The sequence below is a fragment of the Pelmatolapia mariae genome, linkage group LG5 (genome assembly GCF_036321145.2).
Source record: "Pelmatolapia mariae isolate MD_Pm_ZW linkage group LG5, Pm_UMD_F_2, whole genome shotgun sequence".
Taxonomy (NCBI): domain Eukaryota; kingdom Metazoa; phylum Chordata; class Actinopteri; order Cichliformes; family Cichlidae; genus Pelmatolapia; species Pelmatolapia mariae.
Window position 1 is genome coordinate 12,122,713 of NC_086231.1, and position 16,124 is coordinate 12,138,836.

At 39.4% G+C, this 16,124-nt stretch overlaps 1 protein-coding gene across 4 annotated transcripts in view; it reads left to right on the top strand.

Annotated features, from left to right (window-relative positions):
* chd6 (chromodomain helicase DNA binding protein 6) overlaps nucleotides 1–16,124 on the top strand; it is a 102,045-nt gene that overhangs the window by 47,631 nt on the left and 38,290 nt on the right. For all 4 annotated transcript variants that reach the window (XM_063473696.1, XM_063473697.1, XM_063473695.1 and 1 more), the window contains exons 3-14: nucleotides 271–916; nucleotides 3,125–3,269; nucleotides 6,195–6,348; nucleotides 7,316–7,465; nucleotides 7,742–7,807; nucleotides 7,923–7,984; nucleotides 9,755–9,872; nucleotides 10,674–10,760; nucleotides 10,911–11,048; nucleotides 12,592–12,713; nucleotides 14,509–14,752; nucleotides 15,855–16,031. In XM_063473696.1, coding sequence (XP_063329766.1) covers nucleotides 271–916; nucleotides 3,125–3,269; nucleotides 6,195–6,348; nucleotides 7,316–7,465; nucleotides 7,742–7,807; nucleotides 7,923–7,984; nucleotides 9,755–9,872; nucleotides 10,674–10,760; nucleotides 10,911–11,048; nucleotides 12,592–12,713; nucleotides 14,509–14,752; nucleotides 15,855–16,031 — 2,109 coding nt within the window. The remainder of the gene's footprint in view (nucleotides 1–270; nucleotides 917–3,124; nucleotides 3,270–6,194; nucleotides 6,349–7,315; nucleotides 7,466–7,741; nucleotides 7,808–7,922; nucleotides 7,985–9,754; nucleotides 9,873–10,673; nucleotides 10,761–10,910; nucleotides 11,049–12,591; nucleotides 12,714–14,508; nucleotides 14,753–15,854; nucleotides 16,032–16,124) is intronic.

Sequence of the window (16,124 nt, forward strand, 5' to 3'; positions counted from 1 at the left end):
AGCTGAAGGGAACTGGCGAGTTGGGTGTTAGTTCTCTGCACGTCTGATGCTACAGACATTCTTTTTAATGTCACATGTCTTCATGAGGTTGATAATTATTTTTACATACTCAACACTTTGCTGTTTTGGAGGACTTTTGCTTTGAGACGTCTACTCAGGAGGTATTCATGAGAAGAATTTAAACCAAGCAGTAGAGATGAGTAGAATTTATTAGTTAATAAGAAACAGTATAATGATCAACTGTATTTATGACACGCTCTTCTTTTTCAGATGTTCACTGGCCTCTTGAAGCACACACCACCTCAGGCCTCCGCTGCAGCAGCCTCCTCCTCTTCCTCGGACCAAAACAGCAACGCACAAACTACAGCTCCCACAATCCCACGGGGACACCTGGTTGTGGGCACCAAGGACCAGCTCCGCCTCCTCACCCCTGTGGGCAGCACGGTGACATCCAATCACTGCACCACATCCGGGGTCCACGCTGCTAAGCACTCCGGAGGAGCCCCACGGCCTCCCTCCTCTATGAGCGAGGAGGATGATGGAGGTGGCGGAGGCAGGGTGAAGAAGAAACGAAAGAAAAAGGACAAGAGGGAATGGGAGAAAGCAGGAGTGGAGTGTGAGGAAAAGGAGAGCAGCAAACCAAAGAAACGAAGGGAGGAGAAGGAGCCAATAGTGGTCTCCCTGAGAAGGAGCAAGGAGCCCAAGGAGGCTAAGGAGGGAAAGGAGCGTAAGGAGCGCAGGACCAAGGGAAAGGAGGGCAGGACAGAGAGTGGGACGGTGCTGAAAAATGTGTCGGGGGTTAAAACGTCAGGTGCCGCTGTTTCCCCGGGACCGGCTCAGATGCCTGTCAAGGTCCCTGGCAAAAGAGGAAGAAAACCCAAGGTCAAAGTCCTACCTCCTGTACCCTCGAATCAAGGTTTGAAGAGTGTCAAGTGTTTTTGTTTGTGTGGCAGTGGCAGCAAGAAGTTTTGGATTGTGTTTTTAATAGTGTAGTTTGCTTTACCTACAGTAGGGATGTGCATGATTAGTTTACTAGGCAATTAAATATTACTGCCCTTGTTAATTTGTACCAGAAATACTTTTAGGTTAAGCTACTTCTTCATATCTTATTAATTTATCCCATCTGCAAAAAGTGTTTATTCTGATGTGCCACATGCCGTTTTTCAAGGCTGTGTCCGTTGACAGCTTCTTAATGTCTAATGAATGGTACCAGTAGTAACTTTAATTAAAAAAATACACCCAGGCTGCTTTACTTATGTGATGGTGGCAGTGTTTGCTGTCTGCTAACCTCTGCTGCTTTGAAGTCTGTGTGAATGAGTGTCTCGTTCTGTGTTTTGTCAACAACCAAAGAACAAAACCTTAAAAATGTGATGACAACAGGCGTTTGAGCTCGAACAGTTCAGGACTAATTGGCAGGCAAGGATGATGCCTGTCCTGTTCGTAAATGTCCTTAAATCATGATCAGACATGTCAGCATAAATAGAGGTTATTATAATGCGATTGTTGGATTTAATTAAGACCGAGTACGCATGGTTATGTGTTTGCACGTGTGTGGGTGGGTGTATTAGCATTCTTTCAATAGCTGAAGAACAGAAAAAGATTTTCTGCAAGAATTATATCAGTGCATGTTTGATGATGCCAAACCCAGCAATAGACTTAGATGACACTGAAAGTAGGATAATAGAATTTATATGTATTATTGAAACAACTACAAGCTGCATTTTGCATTCTTTGTCAGTGCTGCTGACAGTCCACTGTTGGCTTGGGGACAGTGTATACTCTCAATGCTGTTTTTGCGACCAAACAACAACAACAAAACAAACAACACAAGAAAAAAACCCACATGTTCCCCCGTGGGTGAATATTCACGGTGATGTTGACATTCTTGGTTAATAAGAACATCCTGCCTAGGTCAAGATTATTTACATCAGCATGCAGACTCTTCCTTTTGGATCATGTTTGTGGGGTTTGGTGTTAAGTCCTGAAAATTATTGAGTTGGTATAAAATTTAGCCAAGATATTAATATTTTCATGCTCTGCCTATGATGAATTAAAAGAACGTACTGACCCCTTAATCACTTCGCTGCACCATCAGGTCAAAATGTCAATATTCCTGGTACTTCTGTTTAGTGGTATTTAGTAAATGTAAGCCTGCTTACCAGCCAAGTACAGTGTTCAAGAATGCAGGGCGTTGCCATACAACGGCCCTAGCAAACTAATATTAATACATGTGCATCAAAAGAGCTGTGGGGAAAAAAGAAAAAGAAAAATCAGCTTCAGTTTAAGAATGACTAAAGTTATCATGGAAGTAGGGCTGCTCGATTATGGCAAAAATGATAATCACGATTATTTTCACTGAAATTGAGATCTCAATTATTTGACGATATTTATTTAACAATAACAATTATTCAACAATATTGAATAATGGCTTTAAAGATTGTCAAAAAATAATATAAAATAGTTTGCAAATACTGATAACAGTGCAAATGTTTGCAATATACAAAATAAATGAAAAATGTAAACATCTATGTTTAGTGAACTTCAAAATACTGCATAATATTTATGCAAACAAATAACCAAACCTCAAGGCAAGCTGTGTAGCCACACAATGCACAATTGCATCAAACTGACATTGAGGTATGTCAATTTGTAGTGTCGGTCTGTGGTGCAGCTACGACACCGTAGCAAAGTTTACACATGTCTACTTGATCCACGTCTGACTCCGCGAACCCATAATGTTTCCACACCACTGAAGTTGTTTTATCTCTCTTTTCAACCAACGGCATTCTTTCTTTAGCAGCCATTATCCTCTCCTCTCCTCTCTAAATAACTTCTACTGAGCTTTCCGAGCTAAGTATAAGTTAGCAGCTAGAAGCTTTATTGTTGTGATGCGTGTTCGAAACGCAGAGAGGTGCGCTCAATTTGCCACACTGAGCAGCGCGAGAGTAAAGCACGAGGGAGGTGCTAATAATCGGCTCAGTCATTCTTAATGATCGTTGAAAGCCCAGATCGTAATCGAGATTAAAATTCGATTAATTGAGCAGCCCTACATGGAAGTGTGACCACCGCCGCTTGTCCTGTACAAGAGCTTGCATTAACTCACAAATTTCCAAATCCTCTTCAGCTCGTCCTACCCAAGGAGTCCACACAAAAGTCCCAGGGGGGGCACACGGCACCCAGGCCGCCCACAGCCATGGTAAGAACCACGGTCAGGCGAACAGCAAGACGCCAGTCCCGTCAGCGCCAAAACAGAGGGGTCGAAAACCCAGGTAAGACTTCCTGACAGGCTAACAATTCATGGGTGGAGAGAAGAATTTACAAGGAGAATATTGCTATAGGGAAAGAAGGTAGAGAAAAGAGGCTGCACTAGAAAACCCCTTGAAGTGCACAATAATGGGGTAAAGTGAGGAAGTCGGCAGTAAACCTGTCGTGTGCAACAAATAATGCAGTTCCTTGGTTACAAATATTTCACTTTGAGGCTACATTAAGGAGAAATACTAAAGAGAGACCCAGGACATCATGAATGCATAGTAAGATTTTCACCTTCGCAAAATAAACCACTAAAGTCAAGCTGGTGATTTCTGGAATTTGTGAATTTTTGAAAACGAATTAACTTTGGAAATGTGTTTGAATCTGAATTTTAATGTGAAGATAAACAAACACGTCCATGCAAGCTGATAAAATGTTTCTCTTTATCAGCCACGCCATCATTTCAGAGATGCTATTCACGTCTTATCTCACAAACCTCTTATAAGCACAGGAGGATGTATAAATATGATACAGATGCATATACCTTAATAACAGACTGTTTAATTGCAGTTGACAACCTTAGCTGTTCTTCTTTTACTGTCATTGCTATTCCCCCTTCTATTAATCAGCTCACTTTTGAAAAACTGAGCAATTGGAGGGTAGATGGAGGGAGCACTGACACATCTGTCACAAATGCTGCTACTGTCATATTTTATATCCTCAAATAGTAATCAGGCTTTTTTTTAATTTAACTCACCTGCAGAACATACCTGTATTAAAGTTGGGCTTTTGTTTCTGAATTCTGTTTGATCAGCTTAATTTCTCATGTCTTAATACAGAAACTCATTTTGATGAGTAACTGAAGTGTGAGCACAAGATGCACGCGTGCAACATTTTAAATAACATTAATAACTGCACTCTGAACTTAACCAGACCTTCCTGTAACCCTTTCATATATTAACAGCCTTACTGTTTAAGTAGATGGAACCATTTAATCTCTTAATGGAACTTTTATTGTAAAACATTAGCATGCGTACGATACCCAACAGCAGCTGTACCAGATTGTATTTCCTCAGCTTGTGTCTGCGGCCAGGCTTTTATTTGTTCTTGTCATCTATGCACTTTGCCATTTTCAGACCCAGCTTTCAGGCGGCTACTGTTGGTTATTTTAAGAAAGAATGGCAGACTTTAGACAGTATTTCTTTGTGAATTACATTTGTGCTAGGATGATCTTAGATGTGTCACAGCAGCATGCAGTAACTATTGGGTTGTGGATAAAGAGAAAGATTGGAGCTCAAGAGACTGGTGTAGACTGGAATGCATATTTGTGACAAGTTGAGTCAGGGTTATGATGCTGTAATGCGAATGAGAGAAAGGAGATGGTGTCAGAGAAAGAGCAGGTTTCTCAGACAAAAGCAGTACATGTGCAAGCAGAAATTTGTGATTAAAATAGTTTGGAAGAAATGGATTGTGAATGAATGAGGGAGGACAGAAATGGTAACAGATGTGAAGTTAAGAAAGGAAGCAGCCGAGTTATGAAAGACAAAGAAGGAGAAAAAAAAACACCAGTGAGTGTGAGAAGAGAAGAAGCTGCCAATGAAAGTTATGAAGAGAATGGAGGAAAGAGATGATGATCAGTGCCATGAAAGGGGCGGGGGTGGGGGAGTGGGGTAGTAAGGATGAGAAGCTACAGGGATAATGATGTAAAGGAAGAGTGCAGATAAGAGAGGAGAGGAGAAAACGAGATAAAATGTTAGAAAGAGAGAGAGAAGATCCACTGTAGTAATGAAAAGAAGACCTTGTGAACTCTTCTGGCTTGGGGTCATTTCCAGGTTATGCTCTGGTATCCGTCATGTGTTGTTCGAATAAAACCATCCACAGGAAGATTGGAAAAGCCTCATGTGGTGCAGCTGTAAATCCATCTTAATCTGCTGCTTTTGTCTTTTCTTACTGCTCACTTTGCCACAGTTTTTGTGCAAGAGAGAGAAAATGTCTTTAACCGGGGCAGGAGATGAATCTGTTTTGCGCCTCGGACTCTGCCTGCCAGTATTGTCCTAAATCATTAGTCACTCTAAGCAGTTCATGTGTCAGCTGCATTTTTGACTTATTAGCATTTGATTGTTATACTGTAAAGTCAGCGGCAGAAGAAAGTGTGGGATATTGAGTAATTTTTCCAAAAAGTGACTTATACTGCATGTCAACATTTTGTTTAAAATTTGATTTTTTTTATTTTTTATTTGTGTCAACGATGCTTGATTGCTCATTCAACAGGCAATAAATATCTGCTCGAGAATGTTAAAATATTTACGTTGCTTCCCTTCTTAGTTTAAAATGAATAGATTTATGGCAGTATTCTATACATTAATAAAAGGAGTCAGAAAAAATTCAGGGTTCCCCAAAGGGAAATTGTTTTATTGCAGTTATTGTGAAAAAATGTTGCAAAATCTACAGAAGTAGAAATGAGACAAAATTATATTTCTGATGGATAACATTTTTAAAAAGGGGAAAAACGGATTTCCATCATACCACAATTTGATTTGGAAACAAAAAGAAATGATTTGTTCATTGTAGTTTTAGTAAGTGCTTGAAGCTGTGGACCTATCATTTCAAGTAATTGAACATTATACTTTGCTCTTTTGCGTTAACTCCTTTATTAAAATGTTGCAAACAATGCATTTACTGTCATTTCTCAGGCTTTGATTTTGCTGTCAGGTAGCAGTTGGGCAGTCTTGTTGTAATCTGTGATCAATCAGTGGTTGTCTTTCGTGATTAGGAAATGACAATACTTCAGCATATTAGCATAAAGAGTAAAGGCTGAAAGAACTTCCTCAACCAGTCCGCCACAAATCCTCAGGGAGCAACAGAGTTTCCAGCCGCTGAGTGAGAAAATGCTGCTGCAGGCTACTAGAGTGGCGAATTACTCATCAGAATTCCTGCCCTCACAGAGATCCTGGCGCAGCGCCGGTGGAGAAGAAGAAGAAGGGGAAGAGGAGAAACCAGGAGCTGGCTGTCCAGGAGGGGGTGGAGAGTGATGACACTACCTCAATGTCAGCCATTAACATGGGTGGAGAGGACAGCCAAGACCCCCTGGATAATGCAGTGAGTGCACAGCAAAACTGGATAGAGGCTGAACACAAAAGGGTGTCATCACAGTATTTACAAAGAAAAACCTACACAAAGGATAAAGGGTCGATTTGATGATATTCTGACTAGCAGTAACACTCTTAATGGCAGGAATCTTAGCAGTTTAAGTCGTCTTTAGTTATATACCACTTTTAAAACAACCAGAGCTGAACAGAATGCACATTAAAAAAAACAGGGAATGTCAAAAATAGGTGCACAAACCACCAAAATGGAAAACAGGATTACATTTCTAAGGCCATTAAATAAACAAGAGCCACTAAAAGTTGAAAGCATGCATATGTTGAGATTTGCGTCATTAAGGAAGGAACGTTTGACTGTGCGATGCAGTCCGCAATTCGAAGCAGTTCTTCTAGGATCTACAAGGAGGTAGGGTGGAGGCAGATGAGCGCTTAAATCAATTCAGTATTTGACAGGTATACAGAATGTCAATGCTAGTGCTGCTGTAATGCATTTCTATTTTGCTGGTACCAATTTGGAGTCTTCCAGCAGCACTCTGTAGCAGCTGGAGAGAGTCTGGGCTAGCCAATACACCAGTGTGTTTCAAATATCCAGGAGAGCAATGTGTTGATAAAAGTCTTCGTGTCACTGAGAAATAGGATGGGCTTCAGGAAGCAGGTGGAGTTTTACAGATTGCTTCTCTTTTTGACTGGAAAGAAATTTTTGAAGGCACAAAATAAAATGGACAAGATTTCCACATCAGAGAGAGTCAACCTGACTTAATTAGCTTAGCGTTCTTTCTTACATTCACTGCAGTATCTGCATTGTGTAAGAGTAACACTGATACACAGTTGCTGAGCATAAACATTTAGTAATTTCTCTTTTATTTAGTTTACATGTAGATATACTTCCTCATGCCTTCTTTTTAATTCTTCTGTCCTTTTTTCTTCTCGTATTCTCTCATTTTTTGCCCCTTCTTCTGCAGAAGCGACGTTCGGGACGACAAGTCAAAAGGAGGAAGTACAACGAAGATTTGGACTTTAAGGTGGTAGATGATGACGGAGAGACCATTGCAGTTCTTGGAGCCGGTCGCATCGCGGCGCTCAATGCCACTGCTCTGGCATGGCAGGCTGAGGTAAGCACATAGATGGTCATCTGGCTCTTTCTTACTTTTTCCTCTCAGTTTTGTTATATCTATGTTATCATTAAGGTTTTATAATATTTAATATCTTAATAATTATAGCTTTAAAAATGAAATGCATCAGAATTTTTTTAAATACATTTTTGGTGTTTATCTGATTGCAAAAGTTTGTTGCTTTGGAGTCTTAGTGTTAGGCCTGTTTGAATAAAACCTTTGCATTGCATTGCAGCCTTAAGCTTCAGTAGTTAATCTTCTGATTCTGTCTCTCAGGAACCACCTGAGGATGAGGCCAACATCATTGAGAAAATTCTGGCTGTAAGAACAGTGAAGAAAGAGGTGAAGGACAGAGAATGAGCACACACACTCGGCTTATGTAGTTTTTTTTTTTTTTCTTTCTCGCTGCTCGCTTATTTCTCGTTTATTAGTTTTGTCTCTTTCTGTATCTCCATAGACGTCATCTTCAGAGGACCAAGCGGAGGAGATTGAGGAGTTTTATGTCAAATATAGAAATTTGTGAGTACCTCTTTGACATTGGTTATTCATGCAGTTACATATACTGGAAATTGATATTTTTAGCTGTCATGGATGAGGCCACTTGCACTGTTGTATGTTTTCCTGCACAACAGTGAAGACATTCCTTTGCCTCTTGTGTGATCATTGTTGGAGGAGGCACAGGTAGAGATGTTGTGCTGCATTGCAGGTTTGATGTCAGGTTAGATCAACTGTTAGCAAAATCGTGTGTTATAGACTAGAATAGAATAGCCCTTTATTGTCATTGTATATGTACAACGAAATTGTGGCTGCTCCGCACCAACTGTGCTGGATTTAAATAATAAGCAGACAGGAATAAATAGCAAACAGGAGAAATATATCAATCAAGAGGGCTGTATACAAAAATAACAGAAAGACACACATTAGAGAACAAATAGTGGTATTCACAGTTAGAACCGCCACTCTGGCTAATACAGTCTAAAACTGCACTTCCAGTAGCACTCGCACCTGTGAGCCAGCCGGCAGATTATAATTGCTTATGTGGTCAAACAGTCTTAGATCTGCACTGCTTTCATAATAAACCATCACTTAATTTTCTTCCATACTTCAAAGCATGAAAGTGCGTACATGACCGTGTAAACTGGGCATGGCTCTTGTACATTTAGGCAGTCGTCACCATCGTTGATAAAATGATAACTTTGACTGCACGACAGCTGCTAGCATTGACAAAAAGGTCAGAAATGCCAATAATTAGGTCTTTTGACAAGTTCATTACTGGTTGGAGGGATGTCAGTTACTCGTCATCTTTCGGTTTACAACCTCACATTCATTACATGAAAGGAATCTCTTGCCTTTGTTGAAGTTGTTAATAGTTTTTATGACATTTTTTTTGAAGTAATTCGAAGTTTATACACAAGTTGTTCTCTAACAGTTGCTTGTAGCTTTGCATCCGTAGTCTCACAAGCACTCGGTTAATTTTATCCCCGAGGCTCAGGTTCTCCAGCCAGTCTAGGGATCTCTTGAGACTTTTTTTTTCTCTCTCTGGGACCTTTTATCTTAAAGAAAAGACCTAGAGAAATATACATTAGTAATTAAGATTGTAATTTACTCTCTGAGGTGATGAATAAAACATGATCAGTTCGCTTGAGCAGCAAAACTGAGTCAGTATTAGTGTTTAACTTCTCTGTTACTTTATTTAGAGTAATGTATTCAGAAATTAGAAATATGTAGTAATAGTGTAATATTTGTAGTATTAAAAAATCACCATTATGCATAATGCAATTGCAAATACATAAGCATTTGCATAGTAACTACATGGTATGCCTTAAACACGTCAGATACATTTCTAGTATTTGTCCATTTATGGGTTGCGGTTTATAGATTAAATCACGTATGTTAAACTGCAGCCACAGGAGCAGTAATAGAATTTGTTTTGCTGTCTTTCCTTTCCCTTTAATTAGGGAACACTTTCTCAGTATTGCTGATTAATTCCAATTAAGGTAACTACTTCTAGCTTAAAATGCATATTTTAATCACTTGCAGTGCAGAAAACACTGGTTATGTTGAATGAGGTGGATTGATTTTCAACTGTTCATACAGTTCAAACATGCAAACACCTCATTGTTTTGGGAATCCACCCATAAAAATAGAAAACTGTACGAGTATTTAAATCATCTTCTCGTGTGCCTCTGAACCACTTTCAGTGTTCAGGTTTTAGATCATCCTTTTGACGTCCTGTTCTGAGCTGTTCCAGGCTAAGTAGCTGGCTATGTTTTTGTCATGTCATTTTAGTTCCTACCTACACTGCAAATGGGCCACTCTGGAAGAACTAGAGAAAGATCCCAGAATCCACCAGAAAATCAAGCGCTTCAGGACCAAACAAGCCCAGATGAAACACCTGTTCGCCGAGGTAAGGTTAACCATCATACCCTTATATTCTGTTCAGGACTGGATAAAGGGTTAATATTCTCCTTTTAAATGACAAGACAAGTTAATGTGCTATTAGCCAGCTAACCATTTCCAAAGCCGTGTTGCCCATAACAAAATAACTATGAACATATAAATATGATTAGTTTGTGTATGTAATGAATGGGCCACGCTGCCTGATAATTTACAGCACATCCATCCTGTGTTACTGCAAAGTGTTCTGGGTGCTTCAGAGGTTAACAGGTTAACTCCATCAGGATGTGATGGGGTAACACCCTGACACAGAAGCATAATTTGTTCTTAAGTGCACAATTTCATCTTCATGGAAGTCGATCTTGTCAGACTTCATGGGAGAGAAATCGTTGTTGTTGCACAACTGTTTCTCGACTGTTAGTAGAGTTGTTTGACAAATGGGTTCAAATATTGCAACGTGTCAAGGCAAGTCATTTTTGTGCATTTTTTTAAGTCATGGTTGTTCCCTGGGAGCTTTTTAACTACTGCAACAGAGGGTATCATGTTGTTATGGATGGGGAGAACTATGTATAGGCACCGTACAAGAAGAGAAGAAAGAATTATCAGTGGAAGAGTTACAAAAATGAGAAATGGCACTATGCATCTCTGGGTTTTTGTCATGGTCATGCAGCCTGGTTTGTGACACGATGCTAATGATTAAAGTCAAATTACATTGCAGGTGTTCTTATGTGAGACTATTTTTAGAATCAAACTTTTTTTTTTCTTGTTTGTTTTTTTTCCCTTCATCCCTCTTTGTCTGTTTTTTTTGTAGCCCGATGAGGACTTATTTAACCCAGACTATGTAGAAGTGGACAGAGTGCTGGAGGTAGCTGTTACCACAGATACAGAGACCGGAGAGGTAGGTAACACATAAACACAGACACCCTCCCACAGAGGTGTTTTTCTGGTTTGAAAGTAGCTATTACCGAAGATCCTCAGTGTGATGGTGCTCTCAGAATCCTGTGGCACAAATACAACATGTTTTTTTTTCTTTTGTATGTGGTTGTAGGAGGTGACCCATTACCTCGTTAAGTGGTGCAGTCTCTCATATGAGGAGGCAACGTGGGAGCTGCAAGAGGACTTGGACCCAGAGAAGATCAAAGAGTTTGAGGAGATCCAGAAACTGCCTGCAGACCTCAGACACATTGTGAGTAGACACGTAATCGAAGAGGAGTACCATAAGAAAACTTGATGCAGCGCTTTAAAATTAAGGAGAAAATTTTCCTCATTGTAACAAACCTCAGTTCAAGAACAGACGGGCAAGGTTGAGTTCAGTTGAGGAAAAAGCGCAACACACTGTTGCACTTCAGAACTGCTGTTTTTGAAAAAATGCTATATTATACCACTATGTAGCAGATTCTGCCTGATAATGGTCATGATTTACTATGTTGTTTTATACTGTCATGTTCTGGTCACTGTCCATTGGGAAGCAGTTTAATCCCTTTAATCCCTTTGCACTAAGATGATCATTAGTTCCTTTTCAGTCGCAACATAAGCTGTGGTAGTGTGCTTGGATTAGTTGAAGTAATAATATGTAGATTAAACAAATGTGCTCCATTTAGGACTCATTTCTGTGAATAATATTGAATTTGTGTAACTGTGTATTTGCTACAGTGGTTGCCATTTTTCAGACTAGTTTTCCTGCTCTGGTACAGGAAGATAATGTCCCTTTTCTCTCAGTACAGTCCACAATGCTCCGATTGGCTTATTTATTTATTTATTATTTTCACAGCTGAGACTCATTTGAATTTCTGAATAGATATGGAGATGTGGGCGGCAATTCAGACGTTTTGAGCCATCTTAGATACATAGTGAGAGAAAACATTTACATTATAAAGTTAGGCTGGTGGGAGGATAATAGAAAAAGGGAAACTGCGCTAGTGTACACCATTATGACTTTATGTTTTATCTCTAGCCGTTTCTGCAGAACAGACAACCTTGTCTGCCCACATCTCTACAAATACTGATCCTCAATTTTGCCATTTTGGTGTTGCTTCTTTTTTCCCAGTGCTAACGAGTGCAAACATGATCGGCTTTGTGTGATTTTTCTTTTTTCTTTAAATTCTTTTAATCCCTCACAGTCTGATTCGCCTCAGATATTTTAACTATAGATCTGTGCTTAGCTGTTTAGTGTTAGTATAACTGCTTTCTAAGCAGAAGCAAGAGATGGCAGCGGTGTGACATGATAGGTTGTCATTATCCCAACCTCTCAAACACCACATTTACTTTACAAGGTTGAATACATAATTGTTACTTCAATAGCAGCAATCTTTTTGAGGTTCTTTCAATTTTCGGACATTCGGGAGCAAAAACTGAGCAAGTTATTGTAGCTCCTTTGCTATTATTAATTTAAAATCTAGTATAATCACCTTCTTATTTACCCATTCAACCTCTATAATAGCTTCATCTTACACTTATAAACTGGCACAACTCACTTATCTTATTTCTGACTGATGAGAGGAACCAAATAATGTCATCATCTGATTATATCCCAGTTTTCTTGGATAGAGTTTTGTAATGATTCCAATCAAAAAAAATACAGCACATGTAATAATGGCTGGTAATAACTGTATTTATGTTGTTGCATTTTGTTTAGTAATTACTGAAAAGATGCTGAAAGGGCAAGTCATGAAACTGAACTGAAGGCACTGAAAGAGCAATTTATATTTGTATGTGTGTTTGCATCAAAGGAGCGTCCTTCTCCAGAAAAGTGGCAGAAGCTGGAGCGTTCTAGAGATTACCGAAATGGAAACCAGCTCAGAGAATACCAGTTAGAGGGAATGAACTGGCTACTGTTCAACTGGTACAACAGGTGAATATACGTACACACTGGAACCATTCCAGTCACATTCACTCACTGAGGTTTAATCAATCCAGGGTAAATTTAGGGCTAAATAAAAAAACAAAAAAAAAAAAAACCAGAAATAAAGCAAACTGAACACATCAGCTCATGATCAGTTAATTGATTACAAATTTCCCACGTGTGGGACTAATAAAGGTTATCTTATCTTATTAATTAAAATAAGTCATAAACAAACAGAGTTTTACAGTCAGTTAAGCTCCGATTATGCACTGAGGACTACGACTCACCTGGATGGCTCCCATAGGTCATACATGCATACATACTGGTTGTATACATTGTTACTTCTCTAGCAGGCGTGCTCTGTGTGTGGGTGTGTCCTGCCGCTCTCTCCCTGACTCAGGTGCCACCTCTTTCGCCTGTGGAGCCAGTGCGCAGCTGACTCCACTCAGCAATCAATCAGCACTGCAGTATAAAAGCTGCGGAGAAGCGCTGCCCAGTCTCTCAGTGGGCAAGCTCTGGCAGGGTTGGAAATGTGTCCTCGTGGTGGAGTGTGTCGCAGTGTGCCAGCTACACTGCCATGTTGTACTTCAATTATGTGTTGAGCCACTAGTGAGTAGTTGTCACCTCCTGCTAGCAGAGAAGTGGGTTTCTTCCTTTGAATGATTCATTTTTTTTCCCCTTTATTTAAAGCAGCATTTATGGTCTGCTGATGTGTTGTTTTTGTTTTTTGTTTGTTTGTTTTCTTTGATAGACAACAAAAGAAAAACAGGCAATTTAATTATTATTTTTTTAAACCCAGTTATTTTATTATTAGTCTTAATCCCCTAGTCCTTTTTGGGGACACATTACCTGCATACGTAAACTAAAACATCACGCAAACACACTAAAAATCATGGTGAGCACTTCCAGATTGCAAGAAGCAGAGGCCCAAAATAAAACATGAGTGCGACTCCTAGCCCAGTTGAGACAATAGATGTATCTAATCCGCAGACCAAGGGTCAGTATGTCTCCCCCACACACACAGTTGTATGTTGTTCTGCATGTGGATGTGATAGAGATGGATCATTTGGGACATGTAGACACTGAAACCATGATTTGACTTTGAAACTGAAAAGCTAAAGAAGCACTGACGCTGTGACATGCAGTGCTTGATCACACAGAAGCTAAATTAATTTGCAGGTGCTACATGTGTGGGGTTAAATAGAGATGTCTGACCCCAGAGTTGACATTTCCAAAGAAACATTAAGCCATCAATCAACTACACACCTACTAGAGCTTTGACGTATTTTATGGCTTCATTCAAAATGCATTTTGAACTAAAGTCAGCCCCACTGCTGGTCTGAAACAAATTAGTTCCATGAAAAGTGACCCATGTGCAAATGTGGTGCAGAAAATCAGTGAGACTTCCTTTCACTTCAAAAATGCAAAAGCACTTTCACATGAGAAACAGTCTTCCAATCTGTGTATCATAAAAGTCAAAGAACATTCCTGCAAATGCATGTTGGGATGTAAAACAAGTCTGGCTCTACTGTCATTACAGAAGCAAAAACAGATTTTAAAAAAAATTAACAAACCTTGCTTTAATTTTTAAAACCTCAAACTTTTTAAATTAGCGTTTAACTTATGAGATTAAAAATCATCATTTAGATGAGGAGCATTTGTATGTTTGACTGATTCGTGTTACGAGATGCAGAGTTCACGTTATTATCACAAATGTGTTGAGACAATTATGTTTACACAAACTGTAATCTATTACTGTTATCGTATAATTTGCACAAATGGATGCCTCTGTTTTTCATCCTAGAAAAAACTGTATACTAGCAGATGAGATGGGTTTGGGAAAGACAATTCAGTCCATCACCTTTCTCTACGAGATCTTCAGCATGGGGATTCGCGGGCCCTTCCTCATCATCGCGCCTCTGTCCACCATCACCAACTGGGAGAGGGAGTTTCGCACATGGACGCACATGAACGTTATTGTGTACCACGGCTCGCAGATCAGCCGGCAGATGATCCTGCAGTATGAGATGTTTCACAGAGACCCACAGGTAATGTTTGACTGCAGTCATCTCCTCTCATTGATCAGCCAGGAACTGAATCAGCTGTGTTATTTTCTCTAATAGATTTGAAATGTAATGTGTGTTCAAATATTTGGTGTTTGATTCCTGTTGAAATTCCAGAGAGGTTGGGGTTTTGGGGCCTTCTACAATGATACAAAATGTCCTTATTTGCTCTGCAATCACTAAATTGATAGGAAAAAAATTGAAATGCTACAGGATCCAGCTTCTCCTATGGAAAAAAAAAAAAAATCAGCTCAACTTTGTACTTGCGCTTGAAGCTTAGTCTATAAGAAACAGAGATTGTGCCATTTTTCAGTATTTTATTTGACAAAACACCTAAAGGCATAAACACCTAAATAATAAATAGACCAACTGAAGTAAAAATACAGATAAAGCCAATGTTAAAGTTGGGAGACGGTGTAGAGTCTTTGGATTGATGACTTCTCGTGGTCGGTCAAATGAGTTATAGCAGTTGTAGAGTAAATTTTTATTGCTCATAAGTAACTGCAGTGTTGTTAAACATCTGCCTCAGTATTTATTTATCTGACTCTGTTAAACAGCAGATGTTTTTGTTTATGATTTTCAGCTTGTGTTTAAATCAATAAAAATTGGAAAACTTATACCATTCAGTTACTAAACACCCGTTCACTTTCACTCGGCTTGTACACGTAACAGTGTTGCATCAGGGTTCTTATTGCTTCTTATTTATTAATAACAGAGAATTATCATTACTATAGTGTACACATTTATTATGCAAGCTTTAATTTTTATCTCTGCAGATATCCGAGGGGCTTGAATACTAATTTTAGTCATGTGAGCCTAATGCAGCTGTGTAGCAGTTTCTGTTGTTTGAGGCATTCTTTATTCTATTTCTTAGTCAGCAAAAGTTCTATAATATCCACCCCTGAAATACCAAATATGCTTTTTCTTTTTCTTTTCTTTATAACAAGGGCAGAGAGACAAGTGTATCAGAGGCAGCAAAGAAAACTGGGATCAAAACTGAACCACAGATGTGATATTGACCTTAACCTTTTGATTATCTTGACCCTGAAATATGAAGTTTATATTCTCACCCCTCCCTCTCTCACAGGGTAACACTATCCCAGGTGTGCTTAAGTTTCATGGGCTGATCACCACTTTCGAGATGATCATGGCTGATTGTCCAGAGCTGAAAAAGCTGCACTGGCGCTGTGTGGTGATCGATGAAGCCCACCGGCTAAAAAACAGGAACTGCAAACTGCTTGAGGGTCTCAAACTCATGAACCTGGTTAGTCTGTGTGTGCTAAATATAAAAAAAGGCTGTTGTTTTAGTGCTGAAATGTAGTCTTATTTATCCCATCGTTTTTTTGTTTTTGTTTGT